Here is a 20,897-nt window from a genome sequence, read left to right as displayed (position 1 = left end):
TCTCTCAAACACATACACACAGTCCTGTGTCATCCCTCACCAACAGGGTTACAGCTGCAGGGCAGGCAGCGCTGGCCTGAACCCACTCTGTAGTAGTTGTCCAGGCAGCGCTCGCAGTTGGGTCCATCCGTGTTGTCGGCGCAGTTGCGGCAGTGACCTCCGTGACCCGTGGCGCGGTACAGAGCCGGGTCGAAGTAGCATTCGCCGCTCTTGCCATTGCAGTTGCATGCTGAAACACACGTTCGCGTTCAAGGTTTACACAAAAGAAATAAGGATTCCTGAAATCTCGCAGCTTTTCAGGCAATAAATAAAGTGAAACGTCACAGGTAATTAATGTGGAAATTCTAGCATAAGCGTCGTATGTGTGTCACGAACGCGGAACAATTTCATTTATATCACAGAATAATACCACTGTTCCAGGATCAGTCAGGAGTTTGTGCATCCTGATGAACGCAGTGATGTGAAAGGAGAAGGAGCTGCTTGGAGATAAGCAGGCTTCCTCTGAGAGAGAGAGAGAGAGAGACAGAGAGAGAGAGACAGACAGAGGAGGCGAGAGACAGGGTGTGGGAGCACTGTGCTCTGGGACACTCCATGCTCACATGTGTGCATTAGTCATGCATTTCTAGGAAATGCCTGCTTGTATGGTCAGTTAAATAAAAAACATTTTTTTTAAAGCATTAACTGTCCATTTACCTCCTCATTCCATGACTGTAAAGGATTTTATGGGAGTAAAAGCAGGAAATCGTCTGGACATAAGCAAAATAAATTGATTATCGGTTTCCACTGCGCTATAAGGCCACTATAACGTCACTGTAATGCCAGTTTCTCACTATAACACCACAATAATACCGCCATGTCTTCACTGTAATGCCACTACAATGCCACTTTAATGCTGCACCTATAAAATCACAATAATGCCAGAATAGTGCCCCTACTATATCACTATAACACCACAGTGACACCACTACATCGTCAGTATGCCACTATAATGTCTTTGACACACCACTATGTCACTAAAACTTCATTAAAAGTCATTATAATGCCACTATAATGGCAACCTATCACTGTGTGCCACTATAAAATCACTATAACCACTACAATGTCACTACATGGCACTATAACATCACAATGTCATTATAACACCACTATATCACTATATGCCTCTATAATGCTACTATGTCACTACTATGATTTCACAATGTCACCATGACACTATAATACCACACATGCTACTATGTCACTGTCACCAGTATAAAGCCTCTATAACATCACCACTAAAAAGTCACTATAACCTCAATTTAATGCCACTATAACATCACTATAACATGACCGTAAAGCCATTATAATGCCACTATAACATCACTATAACATGACCGTAAAGCCATTATAATGCCACTATAACATCACAATAAAGCCATTACAACACTGTGACTGTATGCCACTATATCATAATGATAACATTTTAGAGGCATTATAGTTGCTGATATTGATATTATAACACCACTATATGCCTCCAAAATGCTACTATAATGTCACTACTATGATTATCACCGCTATGTCACCACTATAATGCCACTATATCACCACCACCACTATAACGTCACTATATGCCACTCTAACGCCACCATATCACCACTATATCGCCACCATATCACTATATCACCACTATATCGACACCATCACTATATCACCACTATATCGACACCATCACTATATCACCACTATAACGCCACCATATCACTATATCACCACTATATGACCACTATATCGCCACCATATCACTACTATATTGCCACCATATCACCACTATATCGCCACCATATCACTATATCACCACTATATTGCCACCATATCACTATATCACCACTATATCGACACCATCACTATATCACCACTATATCGCCACCATATCACTATATGACCACTATATCGCCACCATATCACTACTATATTGCCACCATATCACTATATCACCACTATATTGACACCATCACTATATCACCACTATATCGCCACCATATCACTATATGACCACTATATCGCCACCATATCACTACTATATTGCCACCATATCACTATATCACCACTATATTGACACCATCACTATATCACCACTATATCGCCACCATATCACTATATGACCACTATATCGCCACCATATCACCACTATATCGCCACCATATCACTACTATATTGCCACCATATCACTATATCACCACTATATCGACACCATCACTATATCACCACTATATCGCCACCATATCACTATATGACCACTATATCGCCACCATATCACCACTATATCGCCACCATATCACTATATCACCACTATATCGCCACCATATCACCACTATATCACCACCATATCACTATATCACCACTATATCGACACCATCACTATATCACCACTATATCGCCACCATATCACTATATGACCACTATATCGCCACCATATCACTACTATATTGCCACCATATCACTATATCACCACTATATTGCCACCATATCACTATATCACCACTATATCGACACCATCACTATATCACCACTATATCGACACCATCACTATATCACCACTATATCGCCACCATATCACTATATGACCACTATATCGCCACCATATCACTACTATATTGCCACCATATCACTATATCACCACTATATTGACACCATCACTATATCACCACTATATCGCCACCATATCACTATATGACCACTATATCGCCACCATATCACTACTATATTGCCACCATATCACTATATCACCACTATATCGACACCATCACTATATCACCACTATATCGCCACCATATCACTATATGACCACTATATCGCCACCATATCACCACTATATCGCCACCATATCACTACTATATTGCCACCATATCACTATATCACCACTATATCGACACCATCACTATATCACCACTATATCGCCACCATATCACTATATGACCACTATATCGCCACCATATCACCACTATATCGCCACCATATCACTATATGACCACTATATCGCCACCATATCACCACTATATCGCCACCATATCACTATATGACCACTATATCGCCACCATATCACCACTATATCGCCACCATATCACTATATCACCACTATATCGCCACCATATCACCACTATATCGCCACCATATCACCACTATATCGCCACCATATCACTATATGACCACTATATCGCCACCATATCACCACTATATCGCCACCATATCACCACTATATTGCCACCATATCACTATATGACCACTATATCGCCACCATATCACCACTATATCACCACCATATCACTATATGACCACTATATCGCCACCATATCACCACTATATCGCCACCATATCACTATATGACCACTATATCGCCACCATATCACCACTATATCGCCACCATATCACTATATGACCACTATATCGCCACCATATCACCACTATATCGCCACCATATCACTATATGACCACTATATCGCCACCATATCACCACTATATCACCACCATATCACTATATCACCACTATATCGCCACCATATCACCACTATATCGCCACCATATCACTATATGACCACTATATCGCCACCATATCACCACTATATCGCCACCATATCACTATATGACCACTATATCGCCACCATATCACCACTATATCACCACCATATCACCACTACATCGCCACCATATCACTATATGACCACTATATCGCCACCATATCACCACTACATCGCCACCATATCACTATATGACCACTATATCGCCACCATATCACCACTATATCGCCACCATATCACTATATGACCACTATATCACCACCATATCACTATATGACCACTATATCGCCACCATATCACCACTATATCGCCACCATATCACTATATGGCCACTATATCGCGACTATATCGCCACCATATCCCTATATCACCACTATATCACCACCATATCACCACTACAATGCCACCATATCACAATATCACCACTATATAGCCACCATATCACTATATCACCACTATATAGCCACCATATCAGCACTATAATGCCACCATATCACTATATCACCACTACAATGCCACCATATCACTATTAGACCACTATATCACTACCATATCACTATATCACCACTATATTACCACTATATCACCACCATATCGCCACTACAATGCCACCATATCACAATATCACCACTATATCGCCACCTTTTCACTATATCACCACTACATCACCACCATATCACTATATGACCACTATATCGCCACCATATCACCACTATATCGCCACCATATCACTATATGGCCACTATATCACGACTATATCGCCACCTTTTCACTATATCACCACTATATCACCACCATATCACTATATCACCACTATATCGCCACCATATCACCACTATATCACCACCATATCACTATATGGCCACTATATCACGACTATATCGCCACCTTTTCACTATATCACCACTACATCACCACCATATCCCTATATCACCACTATATCACCACCATATCACCACTACAATGCCACCATATCAATATATCACCACTATATAGACACCATATCACCACTACAATGCCACCATATCACTATATCACCACTACAATGCCACAATATCACTATTAGACCACTATATCACTATATCACCACTATATTACCACCATATCACTATATCGCCACCATATCACCACTATAACACCACTATTTCGCCACCATAACGCCACTATTTCGCCACCATATCACCACTATAACGCTACTACATCACCACTATAATGTCACTATAACACCACCATGTCACTATATCACCACTATAACGCCACTATATCACGCCTACTATAATATGACTATATGCCACTATAACGTCAACAGTATAACGTTACTATAATGTCACTATAACCTCAGTATAAAGAAATTACTACACTGTGTCACTATGTGCCACTATAATGCCATTATGCTACTATACTGTCACTGTAACACCACTGTCTTTTAGAAAGCCCCTCTAAAGCGACTATAACCCCACTATAATGTCACCTCTATGAAGCAGAAGGATTTTACTTCTCGTGTCCAACACTTGTTTCCATGTGAGGAACCCCTCCTCCTTTCACAGATACCATTGTGTACTGAGAAAAGTATGGACAGTTCTGGATTCGGGTCGGTACCCGCACCATGCCGTACTGCACGGTCCAGTGAAGAAAGCGTTACATAGGAGTTGGCACTCACGCAGACACTCGTTGGCACTGTCAGAGGTGGCTCTTCTCCATGGGCGGTCGTTATAGAAGCGCTTACACACGTTGCAGTCATCACCCTCTGTGTTGTGCTTGCAGTTACACACCAGCTTGCTGTACTCGTTCTTCACACACTCGCTGGCATGACCGTTACATTTGCACCTGGAGGGGCGAGAAAAAAAAGCAGGTGGTCACACACACACACACAAACTCTATACCATATTCTATAGCACTATGATAAAGCACACTCGCGGTGTGTATACACATCCTGTCTGTGTTTTGGGTTTAATATAGAGGCAAGGCTGTGAGACAAGAGTGGAATGACGCATGTCACAAAACAGTGAACTGTTCAAACAGCGAACACACCGACTGTTTACGGAGCCTATCACTATGTCACCACGCCTTTGTTGTGCCTAATGACTTGTCTTTATAGGTCCGACCTTTGAATCTCTCACCGAGAGCAGCGGCATATTGTCTTCTTTACATGAATAAAGAGCTCTGCACTAACAGGCCCCCTTTAAACAGTCTCAGGTAGGGCTGTCTGAACAAATTCCACTGTTTGAAGAGGATTTCTTTCTAATACACATGTTGCCGAAAGCACAAAAAAAAAACCCCCAAAACACTTCCAAAACTTCAACTTGCATGCTAAATACAGTAACTGAACATCTGATGCAATCTTATTATCTACTTAAATGTTAAAAGGACCCTCCAGAGAGGATAACAACAGTCACGATTACCAAATCAAATGGTCAACTCTACCGCAGCCGTTTAGAAGCAGTCTGTCGTGGCACAATGCTTCGTTTGTGCTCCTGGCCACTGCTCAAGCACGAGGCGGCAGGAACATTCTCCTGCAGACACTTTGACGAGGGGCTCCGCCGAACAAGAGAGGACTTGTGCGGCTAGTCGCCTCTCGGCTATTGTCTCAGGTGTTTCTTGGCAAAGCCTTATGGAAAACGTGACGGAAGGAACAGAGAAAGCGTGCAGGTCGTGTTCGGCTGTCAAAGCATTCTGAATTGTAGCGGTGTTATAATTAAAGTCCGTGAAGAATCAAGAAAGCCGGGGTGTCACGCAACACCATAATCATTTGTTTAGTGCTTCAAATATTTGAATTTAGACCAGAAGTGGGCGTGGCCTTAAAAAAAAGTTGATGTGTTTTTTTCAGTTAACTACAAACCCTGCCACTATGTCTCGATAAACCCTGGAGGGGAAAGAAAAAAAACAGCTGGAGTTGGAATCCAAGCATTGTCATCATGGGGTGCTTCACGGTGTGTGAATTCTGGCTCTGGCAGTTCCTCAACCTCAGCTACATCACTCGTGCATGAAAGTCACATTTTGAATTCTGCAGTGTTATTATTTTTGTTTGGACCTGCTGGAGATATTGAGTAATAAATTTAGCTGCTCCTATTTCCCAAAATATAAACAAACTCGTAGCGTAATCGAAAGCACTGCAAACCTGACCAGGCAGTCACTAAGGACCAGCGCACGTTGTCTGAGCCTCATATCCGAGCCGTCCCTGAAACCTCCCACTCACACTACTTTCTCGTCCTGTTCCCGATGCACACCTCCAGTGGTAACCAGACGCTCTGCCAAACTTTCTGGAAAGAAATGCTGCTGTTTTGTTTTTCCGCTGAAAGGTTGCTCTCGGGGTTACTCACGGTGTACGATCATACAGTTACCTCACCGCTGAGCTTTTTCAAAATACTACCATCTACTTCAGGGGTTCCCAAATTAGGGGTCACGATCCCGCGTGTCCTTGATTTACAAATGGGGTCATGAGAGAAACTCGTCGCAATATTACAAATATCAAAAGATCCATTCTGTGTGCTGCTATTTTGAAAGGTTACTGGAAGTCACATCCGGAGAAGCCTTGTTTAAATCAATACGTGCTATTTTACTTAATAAAAATGGACACATTTCCCCGACTATCTGACTCTACGAAACAAACTCGTGTTGTGTCTGAAATTGCATGCTTATGTACTATTCAAGACGAGCTAAATCCACACCGATAGGTCTTTCCCCGGTTGCGTCCGTTGCGGGAGCAGCTAAGAAGGGTCCGCTGTCGTTATACGGTACGAGAGCGGCCTCTAGAGGCGAAATAAAAACTATCGCTGACAAACTCTATTGTGTTATTTGTAGTGTTTTATTTGTTTGTTTTTTTTTTTTTAAATGTGTTATATTTGTTTGTAAATTTTAAAAACTAATCGGGTGATTAATCGGTTATCGGCAGGTACCGCCCCCAGCTTGGTTATCCATAACGGTAACGTCCACTATCGGTCGACCTCTACTTATTACACACCAGCACTAAATGGTTTTTCCATCATGTTTAGTGTTTGAATTTTTAGAACGGCTCATGTTATCATGGTCTGTGTAGCAGTCTTCTGGACTTTCGAGCTCAGAAAATACTTTTGAATGTTAAGCCCTTTTCAAACCCTAACACCCTGAGGAAGCCCTGTGCGTTATTAGATGCTGGGGGTTTGGGGGTCTGTGGACCGGCGAGATTAAACAACTCCTCTGGCTCTTATACGCACATAGGCCCGGTCGGCCCCGCTCTCCTCCCTCTGCCTTGTAATCCCGCACGGCAGTGCAGGAATGTCAGGAACGTGGGCTGTGTCCTGGAAATCTGATCGACATTTCAAACACATTACGGTGAAAAGACACGATGCGGGGCGGAGGAATCGTTGCTTAACACGCTCTAAACACTAGTCTGATCCCATAAAGAATTTTATTTATTTTTTTTTAAAATTTAAACAGCTCATTCCAGGCTCTGAGCCGTGCAGCGAAACCTGGATGTGATTCAGGAGTCACATCTCTAGGAACCTGTGCTAGTGTCCACAGGTTGGCAGCGTGCTCTACACTTCAGCTCAACGTTTACATCACCGCTCCTGCACTTGTTCGAACTTGGATGAAAAGAGCTCGGCTTCGTTTTTGTCAAATTCGAGTCCGTTTTTTTTTGTTGTTTTGGTTTTTTTGGCGGGGGGCAGTGTGGGGAGGGGTTGAAAGTGCTTGTCTAGAGCGTTGAAAGAATTTCTGTGTTTAGACAACTTCCTCGATTTGGATTGGTGTGACAGACGCAACAAGTTTGAAAAGAAAGAAATAAAATCAGTCAGTCAATATCAGGAACAGCGTGTGAAAAGAAACTGTTGCAGATTCACAGTAACGATGCACTGATTTTCATTACAAAGCGCTCACCTTCCTCCGACGGCGAAGTCGGAGATGGCGTAGTAGTATGACTTCAGGACCTTGGGGTCATTGAACACTTCGTCTCCGAACGTGTTCAGCCTGTTCAGGGTCACTTTGATGTCTGTCGCAGTCACCCAATCCTGCAAAACAGAAGAACGCTTCAGCAAGACACTTTCACAGACAAAGCAAAGTACAGTTTCTTAACCTCCTGTGTGTGTGTGTGTGTGTGTGTGTGTGTGTGTTTGTGTATATATATAACAGTGAGTCGCTAGACAAAAGTAAACTGAAGATACAGATGGTTTGTGGCGACCCAGGAACGGTAAGAACGTGGTATGGAGATAGAGGAGCGGAAAGAAAACACCGTACTTCCAACATCTGGATTTAGTACACATGTGGAACACAATGTTGACTGCATATATCTGGTGATACTGAGAGACCAAAATGAGTAACCTCATGGAAGATTTTAAATGATCTGTGTTTACGTACGATTATGGATGAATGTCGGATTTAAAGCCATATTAGTGCAGCGAGAACACTTCCCCTAGGATATGGATCTGCGATAAGCTTTCAGGTGCAAAAAAAGAAATAAAAAAGTCCTAGGAAGGCCTTCACGAATCTAAGCATGAGAAAAATCTGTAACGTGTAAAGCCCAGCTGGCAAAGAGCTGCAGAAAACCCTCAAGCCTTTCTGACACGTTATCCATAGCACACAGCTGTGATTCAGTGCATGTTCCTGCTCAGGCAGGCTGCCAAAATCTCTCCCTCTCTCACACACACACACACGGTTTGACCCACTAGAACGTCTAATGATTAGCAGTAATCTCAGCACAATAGCTGAGCATAAAGTAATACATGTGTGTAGGTCAGTATAAAATAAACAAGTCACCACATCAATTTAATGTGTTAGAAATAAACGGTTAAAGCTCTTTAAACCTGTGCCGCAAGACAAAAACTAACTGCTCGGCTACAGATAAAGACACGTCCGATAAAGTCTCAGCCTCGCAAAATTTGATAATGTCAAACGACTTCTGGCGAAGTTTCGCGCTTTAGTCACGCATAGTTCGCGAGCACATCTGGCTCGCACTGGACGTCCAAACGGCGAGCAGACGTACAAACGCTTTCCAGCTGTGACCGCATGCTGCCAAGTGTAATCAGAGCCAGGGTGGGAAAACTGGAGGCGTCAGCTCGCAACGTGCTGCAACTCCTGGAAGTGACCGGTGAACGGTAGACGAGTCTGTCATGGAAACATCAGGGATATCTCCTACATGTACACGTGCACATGGATATAGTGGGAGCTTCTCTTATCGCCAGTCCGTGCCCGATTCTACTCCCTCAGCAAATCCTGCCCGCACTCCCCAAACATCAGATGTGTTCACAACCAGACGACTAGCTGACTCACTGCTCTCACCTCCGTCACCGGGTTTAAATAGACTGAGGGAAAGCGTCTCAGCAGACGGAGTGTTCAAATATTCTACCGAGGAAACCAGGTTCAACAAAAGGGAGTCTAAGCCCTGCTTCTCGAGGGACATCTGATTATCAAGTATAACAGCCATAATGGATAGTTACATGTCAATGTGCAGTGTTGCCAGGTCTCAACAGATGCCCAACCCCAACTACACCTTAAAGTGCACCCGTTATGTTTTTTCAAATCTCACCTTTCATGTAGTGTGTTATATACGTAGCTGTTTGTGAATGTAAAACATCTGCAAAGTTTCAAAAATCAACGTGCAGGACAAACGGAGTTATCGACTCCCAAAAGAAGGAACTGATTCTGAACAGCTGAAACGAGTCGTTAGTGATTCCAGACTCACTTCCTGTACTAACCTACGTAGGTTTTAGGGATGTCACGAGAACCGATACTTCGGTACCAACGTTCTTAAAACGTGACGGTACTTGTTTTTCTGCAGTAGCGTGGGTACCGTTATTAATGAAGGTACCGACGGTTGCAATTCTTCCGGAACTGAAGATGGCAGCAAATACGCGCAAGTGTTTTAGTCTGAAAAAACGTAGAAACAAGCACACGGGAAAAACTACAGAAGTTTAGCTCCGCCCCGACTCATTGAGAGGCAAAGATAGGATAGCTCGTTGAGAGCAAAGCTAGCATCGGATGCCGGTGTGCAACTGATGCTATCGTTCATTTCAAACAAAGTGAGGAAACACCTGGAATTTGGCGAAGCACCTGAAAGACGGTCCTGTATTATGTTTGTTTGAGGCAGCTGCATTGTGGTCGTGAAACCAGCTAACGATATGCTCCATGTAATGTTAGCGATAGACAGGTATTTGTTAAACGCTAACCCACTGCAGTGTTATAAACTACCTCCTAATGTTACTCCATCATCTCCATTCAGCCCGCGTCCTGTCAGATACATGTAGCCTCATGTCACTCATAATTATTCACATGTTCATGCTTTTAATAAATCTTTTTATCTTGCCATGATATCAGTGAATTTAAATTAATGCTTGCATTCAGAGTATAACGGGGTGTGTGTGTGTGTGTGTGTGTGTGTGTCTGCGCGCACGCGTCTGTGTGTAAGCGTGTTTAGGAGTGCACCTTAGTACTTGTAGCTTCCACTGTTTTATTAGTCATTGTCAGACAGTGTTTGATAACTCACTCTCTCTCTCTGCCAGTATCAGCCAGAGGAGGATGTCCTCCAGGAAAGTTTTTTATTTAATTTTTTTTTTTTCTTTCTTATTTTTTTTAAAAAAATAAAAAAAGCAACCCTGGAAACATTTATTCTCAAAGTCCACGCAAGCAATCTATCCTGTGCTACAACAGGCTGAAGTTCTGCAATCTGCAATCTGCCTAGCAAAAACAGTTTCATATAGCAAACTCAAGAGCTGGAAAAGTACACACTGCTGACGAGTGAAGGAGTGAGTGAGGGTGTGAAGGAGTGAAGGAGTGAGTGAGAGAGTGAGGGTGTGAAGGAGTGAGTGGGAGTGAAGGAGTGAGTGAGAGAGTGAAGGAGTGAGTGAGGGAGTGAGGGTGTGAAGGAGTGAGTGAGGGAGTGAGTGAGAGAGTGAGGGTGTGTTTGTTACTGTTATGTCTAATAACAGGGGGAGTGAGGGTGTGAGGGTGTGAGGGAGTGAGTGAGGGTGTTAGGGAGTGAGTGAGGGAGTGAGTGAGGGTGTGAAGGAGTGAGTGAGAGTGAAGGAGTGAGTGAGGGTGTGAGGGAGTGAGTGAGGGAGTGAGTGAGGGAGTGAGTGAGGGTGTGTTTGTTACTGTTATGTCTAATAACAGGGGGAGTGAGGGAGTGAGGGAGTGAAGGAGTGAGTGAGGGTGTGAGTGAAGGATTGAGTGAGGGTGTGAGGGAGTGAGTGAGGGTGTGAGGGAGTGAGTGAGAGAGTGAGGGTGTGTTTGTTACTGTTATGTCTAATAACAGGGGGAGTGAGGGAGTGAAGGAGTGAGTGAGGGTGTGAAGGAGTGAGTGAGGGAGTGAAGGAGTGAGTGAGGGTGTGAAGGAGTGAGTGAGGGTGTGAGGGAGTGAGTGAGAGAGTGAGGGTGTGTTTGTTACTGTTATGTCTAATAATGGGGAGTGAGGGAGTGAGGGAGTGAAGGAGTGAGTGAGGGTGTGAGTGAAGGATTGAGTGAGGGTGTGAGGGAGTGAGTGAGGGTGTGAGGGAGTGAGTGAGAGAGTGAGGGTGTGTTTGTTACTGTTATGTCTAATAACAGGGGGAGTGAGGGAGTGAGGGAGTGAGTGAGGGAGTGAGTGAGGGAGTGAGGGAAGGTGTGAGGGAGTGAGGGAGTGAGTGAGGGTGTGAAGGTGTGTTTGTTACTGTTATGTCTAATAACAGGGGGAGTGAGGGTGTGAGGGAGTGAGTGAGGGTGTGAAGGTGTGTTTGTTACTGTTATGTCTAATAACAGGGGGAGTGAGGGTGTGAGGGAGTGAGTGAGGGTGTGAGGGAAGGTGTGTTTGTTACTGTTATGTCTAATAACAGGGGGAGTGAGGGTGTGAGGGAGTGAGTGAGGGTGTGAGGGAAGGTGTGTTTGTTACTGTTATGTCTAATAACAGGGGGAGTGAGGGTGTGAGGGAGTGAGTGAGGGTGTGAGGGAAGGTGTGTTTGTTACTGTTATGTCTAATAACAGGGGGAGTGAGGGCGTGAGGGTGTGAGTGAGGGAGTGAGTGAGGGTGTGAGGGAGTGAGTGAGGGTGTGAAGGTGTGTTTGTTACTGTTATGTCTAATAACAGGGGGAGTGAGGGCGTGAGGGAGTGAGGGCGTGAGGGAGTGAGTGAGGGTGTGAGGGAGTGAGGGAGTGAGTGAGCGTGTGAAGGTGTGTTTGTTACTGTTATGTCTAATAACAGGGGGAGTGAGGGCGTGAGTGAGGGTGTGAGGGAGTGAGGGAGTGAGTGAGGGTGTGAAGGTGTGTTTGTTACTGTTATGTCTAATAACAGGGGGAGTGAGGGCGTGAGGGAGTGAGTGAGGGAGTGAGTGAGGGTGTGAGGGAGTGAGTGAGGGAGTGAAGGTGTGTTTGTTACTGTTATGTCTAATAACAGGGGGAGTGAGGGCGTGAGGGAGTGAGTGAGGGAGTGAGTGAGGGTGTGAGGGAGTGAGGGAGTGAGTGAGGGAGTGAGGGAGTGAGTGAGGGTGTGAGGGAGTGAGGGAGTGAGTGAGGGAGTGAGTGAGGGTGTGAGGGAGTGAGTGAGGGAGTGAGGGAGTGAGGGAGTGAGTGAGGGAGTGAGTGAGGGAGTGAAGGTGTGTTTGTTACTGTTATGTCTAATAACAGGGGGAGTGAGGGCGTGAGGGCGTGAGGGAGTGAGTGAGGGAGTGAGTGAGGGTGTGAGGGAGTGAGGGAGTGAGTGAGGGTGTGAAGGTGTGTTTGTTACTGTTATGTCTAATAACAGGGGGAGTGAGGGAGTGAGGGAGTGAGTGAGGGTGTGAGTGAAGGATTGAGTGAGGGTGTGAGGGAGTGAGTGAGAGAGTGAGGGAGTGTTTGTTACTGTTATGTCTAATAACAGGGGGAGTGAGGGAGTGAAGGAGTGAGTGAGGGTGTGAAATAGTGAGTGAGGGTGTGAGGGAGTGAGTGAGAGAGTGAGGGTGTGTTTGTTACTGTTATGTCTAATAACGGGGGAGTGAGGGCGTGAGGGCGTGAGGGCGTGAGGGAGTGAGTGAGGGTGTGAGGGAGTGAGGGAGTGAGTGAGGGTGTGAAGGTGTGTTTGTTACTGTTATGTCTAATAACAGGGGGAGTGAGGGCGTGAGGGAGTGAGTGAGGGTGTGAGTGAAGGATTGAGTGAGGGTGTGAGGGAGTGAGTGAGAGAGTGAGGGAGTGTTTGTTACTGTTATGTCTAATAACAGGGGGAGTGAGGGAGTGAAGGAGTGAGTGAGGGTGTGAAATAGTGAGTGAGGGTGTGAGGGAGTGAGTGAGAGAGTGAGGGTGTGTTTGTTACTGTTATGTCTAATAACGGGGGAGTGAGGGCGTGAGGGCGTGAGGGCGTGAGGGAGTGAGTGAGGGTGTGAGTGAGGGAGGGTGTGAGGGAGTGAGGGAGTGAGTGAGGGTGTGAAGGTGTGTTTGTTACTGTTATGTCTAATAACAGGGGGAGTGAGGGCGTGAGGGAGTGAGTGAGGGTGTGAGGGAGTGAGTGAGGGAGTGAGTGAGGGAGGGTGTGAGGGAGTGAGTGAGGGAGTGAGTGAGGGAGGGTGTGAGGGAGTGAGTGAGGGAGTGAGTGAGGGAGTGTGTGAGGGAGTGAGGCAGTGAGTGAGGGTGTGAAGGTGTGTTTGTTACTGTTATGTCTAATAACAGGGGGAGTGAGGGCGTGAGGGTGTGAGGGAGTGAGTGAGGGAGTGAGTGAGGGAGTGAGTGAGGGAGGGTGTGAGGGAGTGAGTGAGGGTGTGAAGGTGTGTTTGTTACTGTTATGTCTAATAACAGGGGGAGTGAGGGCGTGAGGGAGTGAGTGAGGGAGTGAGTGAGGGAGTGAGTGAGGGAGTGAGTGAGGGAGGGTGTGAGGGAGTGAGTGAGGGTGTGAAGGTGTGTTTGTTACTGTTATGTCTAATAACAGGGGGAGTGAGGGCGTGAGGGAGTGAGTGAGGGAGTGAGTGAGGGAGTGAGTGAGGGAGTGAGTGAGGGAGGGTGTGAGGGAGTGAGTGAGGGAGTGAGTGAGGGAGGGTGTGAGGGAGTGAGTGAGGGTGTGAAGGTGTGTTTGTTACTGTTATGTCTAATAACAGGGGGAGTGAGGGCGTGAGGGAGGTGGTGGTTGAGTGGTTAAGGCTCTGGCCAGAATGTTTGGGGTTCGAGCCCCAACACCGCCAGGCTGCCACTGCTGGGCCCTTGAGCGAGGCCCTTAACCATATCTGCTCCAGGGGCGGCGTACGACGGCCGACCCTGCGCTCTGACCCCTGCATGCTAACAAGCTGGAATACTTAAAGCAGAGAATTTCCCTGTGCCGTAATGTATACGTGACAAACGCTTCTCCGTTTTCCAAAACTCGCACTGAAGGAACGCTAGTCGGAGCTGGACACATACAAAGTGAGCAAAACCGCTGCTACCGACGATGCTAACGCTGAAGCTGGACTTAATGTGAAACTTTGATGACGCGTCTCTACCTGAAGCACCGGGCTGTGGTCGAAGTTGTATGCGCTGGGACGTCCCTCGAGCGTAGAGAAGGCCACGTTTCCTCCGGTGAGCGGCGAGATGTCGCTGAACTCGTCCGTGCAGAGCGCCTGCTGCTCGTCCTCGCCGGTGCGGATGAAGCCTCGGTTCACCTTGCCGTAGGTTTTCTCGCACGAGCCGCTGTAGTACTGGTACGGGATCCACGGGCCGTCCTCGCGCGTGCGCTTGTAGATGACGAAGCTCTCCGGGCGGCTGGTGTGGAACTTCAGACGCACGTAGGTGATGTCGAAGGCCTTTCCTGCGAAATTTAAAAAAGAACACAAAAAAACCCCCCGAAAAGATCAGGAACTGCAGTGTAGTAAGCAACGAGTAAATAAACAGAAAAGACACGGTACGTTCAGTTCATTCGCCATCTCCGGTTAGAAACGGGACTTAGGACGGAGTGTTCAGACATACAGACATACAAATATACAGCAGCAAGGAAATGCGGCGCGCCGGATGACCGGTTCTCAAACTCCAAGCTGTCCAGAGCAGCGTTCCTCCAAAAGGAACATATTCTTCCCATTCCCGCCTGCTCCCGGAGGAATTCTGAACAATCCCCGCCGCTCTGGCGGACGCCCTTGACCGATCCCAACTGCTGTTATTAACGTTTGCGTATGTACATTTCTTTTTTTTTTTTAAGGCGAACTCATTTGCATTTACTTGTCAAAAGGTAAATAAAGAAGTATTTGTAATCCACCATGATAAATGAAAGCGCCATACAAACACTTAATACGCTTAATTCGGACTCGGCCGCCCGCCCCCGCGTGCACGAGAGTTAACGAGAGCAAAGTCTCTCCTGCTACTGTATTTCGGTCCTGCGAGATCCCGGTCTCAGGTGTACCCCTCAACCGAGATGCTCTGCTGAAGCAGGAGCATGAGACTCGACCCAATCCGCCTCGTCACGCACGCGTGTGCAGGCGTACTCGTCAAGGTTGGAGTTAGGACACGGCTGAATTACATCAAAACGCTTCAGGATGAGCGATTACAGGAAAACAAACCAACGACATGTGGAGATTTTAACTGTAACTACAGTCTAACACCGAGCGATATGAGCATATAATTAAAATATCGTGTGCATTGCGGTATCTATTTTCATTTTATATATATATATATATATATATATAATATAAACATGCATATATACACACATACATGTACACACGTATATTACTATATATATTTAAATTATAACATGCAGATCTATACTTTATGCGTTGTTATGGTAAATGGTCTGCACGTATATAGCACCTTTTAACCTTGGAGGTTCTACAGAGCACTTTACACTGTTTCACCCTCACACACACCCCCACTCACACACACCCACCCACTCAACCCCTCTCACCCACACCCACTCACCCACTCACCCCCTCACACACACACACCCACCCACTCACACACCCACATACACTCATACACTCACACACCCTCACACACACACCCATGGCAACGGAGCTACCACGCAAGGCACTAGGCCTGCCATCAGGAGCACCCCAGGGTTCAGTGTCTTGCCCATGGACACTTCGGCATTTGGAGGGGTCGGGGGTCAAACCGCCAACCTTGTGATTAGTGGACAACCCACTGAGTCACACGGACACTGATCCATTCATGACAGACACAGAGTCTTTGTGTTTTCTCTATAAAAGCAGAGTCGAGTAAAGAGTGTTACGACATACTACATCCCTCCCACGTAATAAGCGTCAGCGTGCGGTCCCAGAGAGCCGAGATTGTACAAAAACTTAATTATTTTCTTCTTCCAACGCACCATCCTCTCAGAGCATTATTCCCCCAGTTCTAACTTTAAGCGGCTTGCCAGGCCCTCCAGCATGTAGGAACGTATTCAGCAAGCCTGTGCAGGCCAGGCATGCTCGAGAGGATGAGCACACAGCTACACCGCAAGCCAAACAGAAACCTTATGGAACGGCATCGTTTATTTTGCGTGAAGGAAATGACACCGTCTTTCAACAGGGCCGGGGCGGGGAGCGAGGTGACAGTGTTTGCCCTAGCGAAGAATTTGCTCTCCAAACAATTCTGCAAAAGCTAGCAGGGAGAACCAACTATGTAGATATAAAGAGCAAACAGAATCCACTGCGGCTAAAAGACTGAGGAGGAAGTTTGTCGAGGCCGGGGGGGTGGGGGTGGGGGTGGGGGGAATGGGGGGGAGGTGTTGTGAATCGACCGATATCGGCGGTGCCTTTGACTGTATTGTGAAGGTTACCGTGGTGAAAACCTTGCTGATTTCAGAGACACACGTCGAACTGCCAGGGACAAGGTTCAGCTCGAGGGAGGGAATGTCTTAATGGCAGGATGCAGGGCTTTGTGTGTTAGCACCACAGTATGAATGAAGTGGGCAAACCGTGGCTCTCAAAAAACAGAAGATCATATAACACTTCACGAACAAAGCAGAAAAGTACTAGAAATGTGTTTGGGGAAAGACGACGGTCAAAGCGCTCGAGACACCCGGGTGAAAAGCTGACACAAAGCGAGAGCAAGGCTCCAACAATGCAGGAACTAATCCAGGAGGTGCTCACGTTTCTAATTGGACTTTAAAATCCACTCTATACAAATAGTTGGCAGCGGGACAGCTATGTATTTCTCACAACCTTTAGCCTTTATCTGAATTACCCTCTGAGCAGCTTTATTACAGATGACTGGTTTGAGGAGGAACCGTCAGCATTACGATACACTAACAGCACTCTTATTTCCCACTAGTTGCCATGGTTTCACTGGTTTCCACTGATTGGACTCCGGGTCGCAACTTTAACAAGCGATTCTTCTTTTACTTTACTGTACTAGCTACGCAGACTCACCAGAGCCATCTACCTTACAGGCTTTCGTTTTCTTCATAACGTCTCTGTTTACTGTCTCGAAGTTAAAAAGACAAAAAAAAAAAAAAAGGCAGTTACTGAGAAACCCCCAAAGCGCAAAAAACCTCTGAACTGAAGACTCTCCGATGGTGGGAACCTTCCTGACTGTTACAAAGTGCTGACACTGGAGACTCCTTCCACAAATGTCAAGAAAACATCCACTAACATGATTATGATTTTTATGAAAAGGGTCCACCATACAACTCTGTGAATGAGCCGTTGCTATAGAAACGATAAGACCCATATTAGACCCATCTGACCAATCGAATCGATCAAAATCAAGACTCTACCAGTGTTGTGGTACGAATTTCATAACGTCTAATTCTAGGAGCACATGACAAAAAAAAAACAAACACATTTCAGAGCGACTCACGCGACCTTGAAAAAAACAAGACGAGCATCTGCTGGCATGGCAGCACATGATTTTTTTGCGAGTTAACACACAAAAGCCCTTCATCTGAGCAACACGGCGTGGAAAAACGCTTTCAGAGCCAAGTACAAAGAGAACTTCAGCGCTAGGTGCTCGGCGGAGCAGTTCTGGAGCTCAGAGGCATGTTCGAGGACAGGGTCATGCCCCGCCGGAGATGTGAGCGCCGAACTTAGCTCTGGTAACATCCTGCTTTTGTCCCGCTCACTGCGACACCTCAGTAACAGGTGCCGGTTTTAGAGAGCAGTCAGAAGGTTCTCTACAACTCAAACGCCTTCGCAGACTGAATTAGGTTCAAAATGCCTCAACGCATACAGCCAGACAGTTTCACACTTTGAAATGTTACAGGCGTGTATCGTGGAACGTTTACGTTCACGCTTGACTGTTGATATTCCATAATGCGCCGGAAAACACTGTGTATCCTGAGAGCTATGTATCACTTCCTTTGGAACAGCTGCTGGAAGTACAGCAAGACCAGTAAAAAGAAGAGAGAGAAAAAAAGAAAAGACTGTGCTGTTCTCCACTGCAGCTGCACGGGAAGCAGCGATAGGTGTTGCTTGGACCTAGTAACCAGCCTGAGGGGAAAATCCTGGCCTGAACCTCACTGGAACTGAGCACTAGCGGTGGCTTAAAAACAGTTTTCGTTGCGTTTAATATTGTGAAACGTCCGCAACACTTGCGTTACAGTAAGCGTACACAGCCGCCCCTCACCAGCCTCTCTTTTCCATCTCTCAACATTAATAACAGCAAATAAAAATGACAGAATCTGGAAGCTCGTTCTGAAGGCTTTCCCATGACGGAAAACGATGGAATTAAATTTGTGCCTGAAGCGTTGAACATAATTTTACAAGAAACGAACAATATACAACGAGAAAGAATCTAAACCCCTCTGAAACTAAAGTGTAACACGGTCTTCATTAAGTTTCCTAAGCTTCGTTTTCGTTGATCACGGGTTACGTACGCGCTGCAAGTTTATGTTCGTCGTTCTGGCACGATCCTCTAGTGTGGGCGGGGCTTAACAGCGACTTGCTCTCATTGGCTAGTGAGATTTGGATCGACGGCTCGAGTGTCGCCCAAACTTCAAATATTAATCACGAACCAATACACTGACTGAGTGAGTGAGTCAGTAAGTCATTTCCACTACAAAGTACAAACACTACATCTATACAGAGAACCGCGTCCAGAATGCACCACACTGAAGCCCTAATTCCTGGTCAGGGAGCTGTGGAGCCAAATCTCACTAGCCAACGAGCGTAAATCGCAGTTAAGCCCCGCCCACACGTAGTATCTGTGCCAGAACGGCGAACGTAAACTTGTGGAGCTCAAAACTCTGGCAGCGCCTTCATAACCCATGACTAGTGAAATCTAAGCTTAGTAAACTGCTCAAGAACGCTGTCTCTCTGACGACCATGTCAAGCTTTTCCCACCGAGTCTGCCGTCTCAGAGTGTTTTTATTCGCTCTCGTTGAATATTTTTGTTCGTTTCTTGAAACGTTGCGTCCGATATTTTTTGGCATACATTTCATTCCATAGACAACTTGCTGACGCCGGAGACTCTCCTTACAGGAAACGTCACTACATCAACAATTAGACGCTGTTAAACGACAACACTATGTTTATTATTAGTCTTGGGTCATGTAGCTGTTACTATTAATATGATGCGATCATTACAATTACAGCTGGAAATACTATCAGGGTTGCATTACATGGAACGTCGTCTGACCAACGTGAGCACAAAAGCGCTGTGGTACAAGGGACTGTTCAAATATTATTTTTATTTTTTTTAAAAAATCAGTGAATGTGACAATACAAGATCATTTTTGAATGGAAGCAAACAAATCATCCGTTTCCATAATACTATTCGGACGTGATCAACGTGACGCGTTTCGTCTTCTCTAAGCAGACTTTATGTTCCTTTTAACTTTTAGATAAATCCAAAACACAGTACGAGACACTTCACTCAGCTTCACATAAACGCTTTTGGGACGAGCCGCGGGTTCTGAGCTCCCGACTGTATGACTTGTTCTGTGTCTATAAGGTCAGAGACAGAGTTGGGGGTTGTACCATGTCTCTGGTTCCCTGGTGGAATGTGCTTGTACAGAGCAGAGTGACGCCAGCCAGGGGAAACGGGGGGAAAGGGGCGAAACAGGGGGGAAACGGGGGGGAAGCTGGGCAGGCTGACGAGCACAAGAAAGCGGATGACATCGACTATGAGAGACTGGTTATAGAAGACGAGCTGAATTTAACGTGAGACAAAATACCAAAAGTGGTCTTCAAAACATACTCATTAAAGCGATCCAATGCAGTCGGTCCACAACAGGGGGAGCAGAGAAGATGATATAAATCTTTTTTTTTTAAAAACAACAAATAAAACAAACACTGTGTGGTTTTAGTGGAGCTTAAGTGCTCTTGAAAGAACATGGGAAGAATGTTACGCAGCGTGCTGAGGCTTATACTCGGACCATAAATACAGGCCTCTCAGCCCAAGTGATCAAGGACATGCCTGTGAAAGCAAAGCTCTCAAACCACCACAGAGACCGAACTGCTGAAAAGTCGTCACCTCAGTAGTGTCCTGTATAAACGTCCAGGTGGATTCTCAACCAACTTCTCAGAGACGCACGTTT

At 45.8% G+C, this 20,897-nt stretch overlaps 1 protein-coding gene across 1 annotated transcript in view; it reads right to left on the bottom strand.

Moving 5' to 3' along the window:
* Positions 1 to 20,897, bottom strand: part of lamc1 (laminin, gamma 1) — an 81,357-nt gene that overhangs the window by 19,731 nt on the left and 40,729 nt on the right. The window contains exons 2-5 of the mRNA XM_053627947.1: positions 14,935 to 15,239; positions 8,409 to 8,539; positions 5,215 to 5,381; positions 41 to 229 (exon numbers count right to left, since the gene is read on the bottom strand). Of these exons, the coding sequence (XP_053483922.1) occupies positions 41 to 229; positions 5,215 to 5,381; positions 8,409 to 8,539; positions 14,935 to 15,239 (792 nt within the window). The remainder of the gene's footprint in view (positions 1 to 40; positions 230 to 5,214; positions 5,382 to 8,408; positions 8,540 to 14,934; positions 15,240 to 20,897) is intronic.

This window comes from Ictalurus furcatus, chromosome 7 (genome assembly GCF_023375685.1).
Source record: "Ictalurus furcatus strain D&B chromosome 7, Billie_1.0, whole genome shotgun sequence".
Classification (NCBI taxonomy): domain Eukaryota; kingdom Metazoa; phylum Chordata; class Actinopteri; order Siluriformes; family Ictaluridae; genus Ictalurus; species Ictalurus furcatus.
The sequence above is the reverse complement of the archived record's forward strand: the minus strand, read 5'-3'. Positions and strand labels throughout refer to the sequence as shown.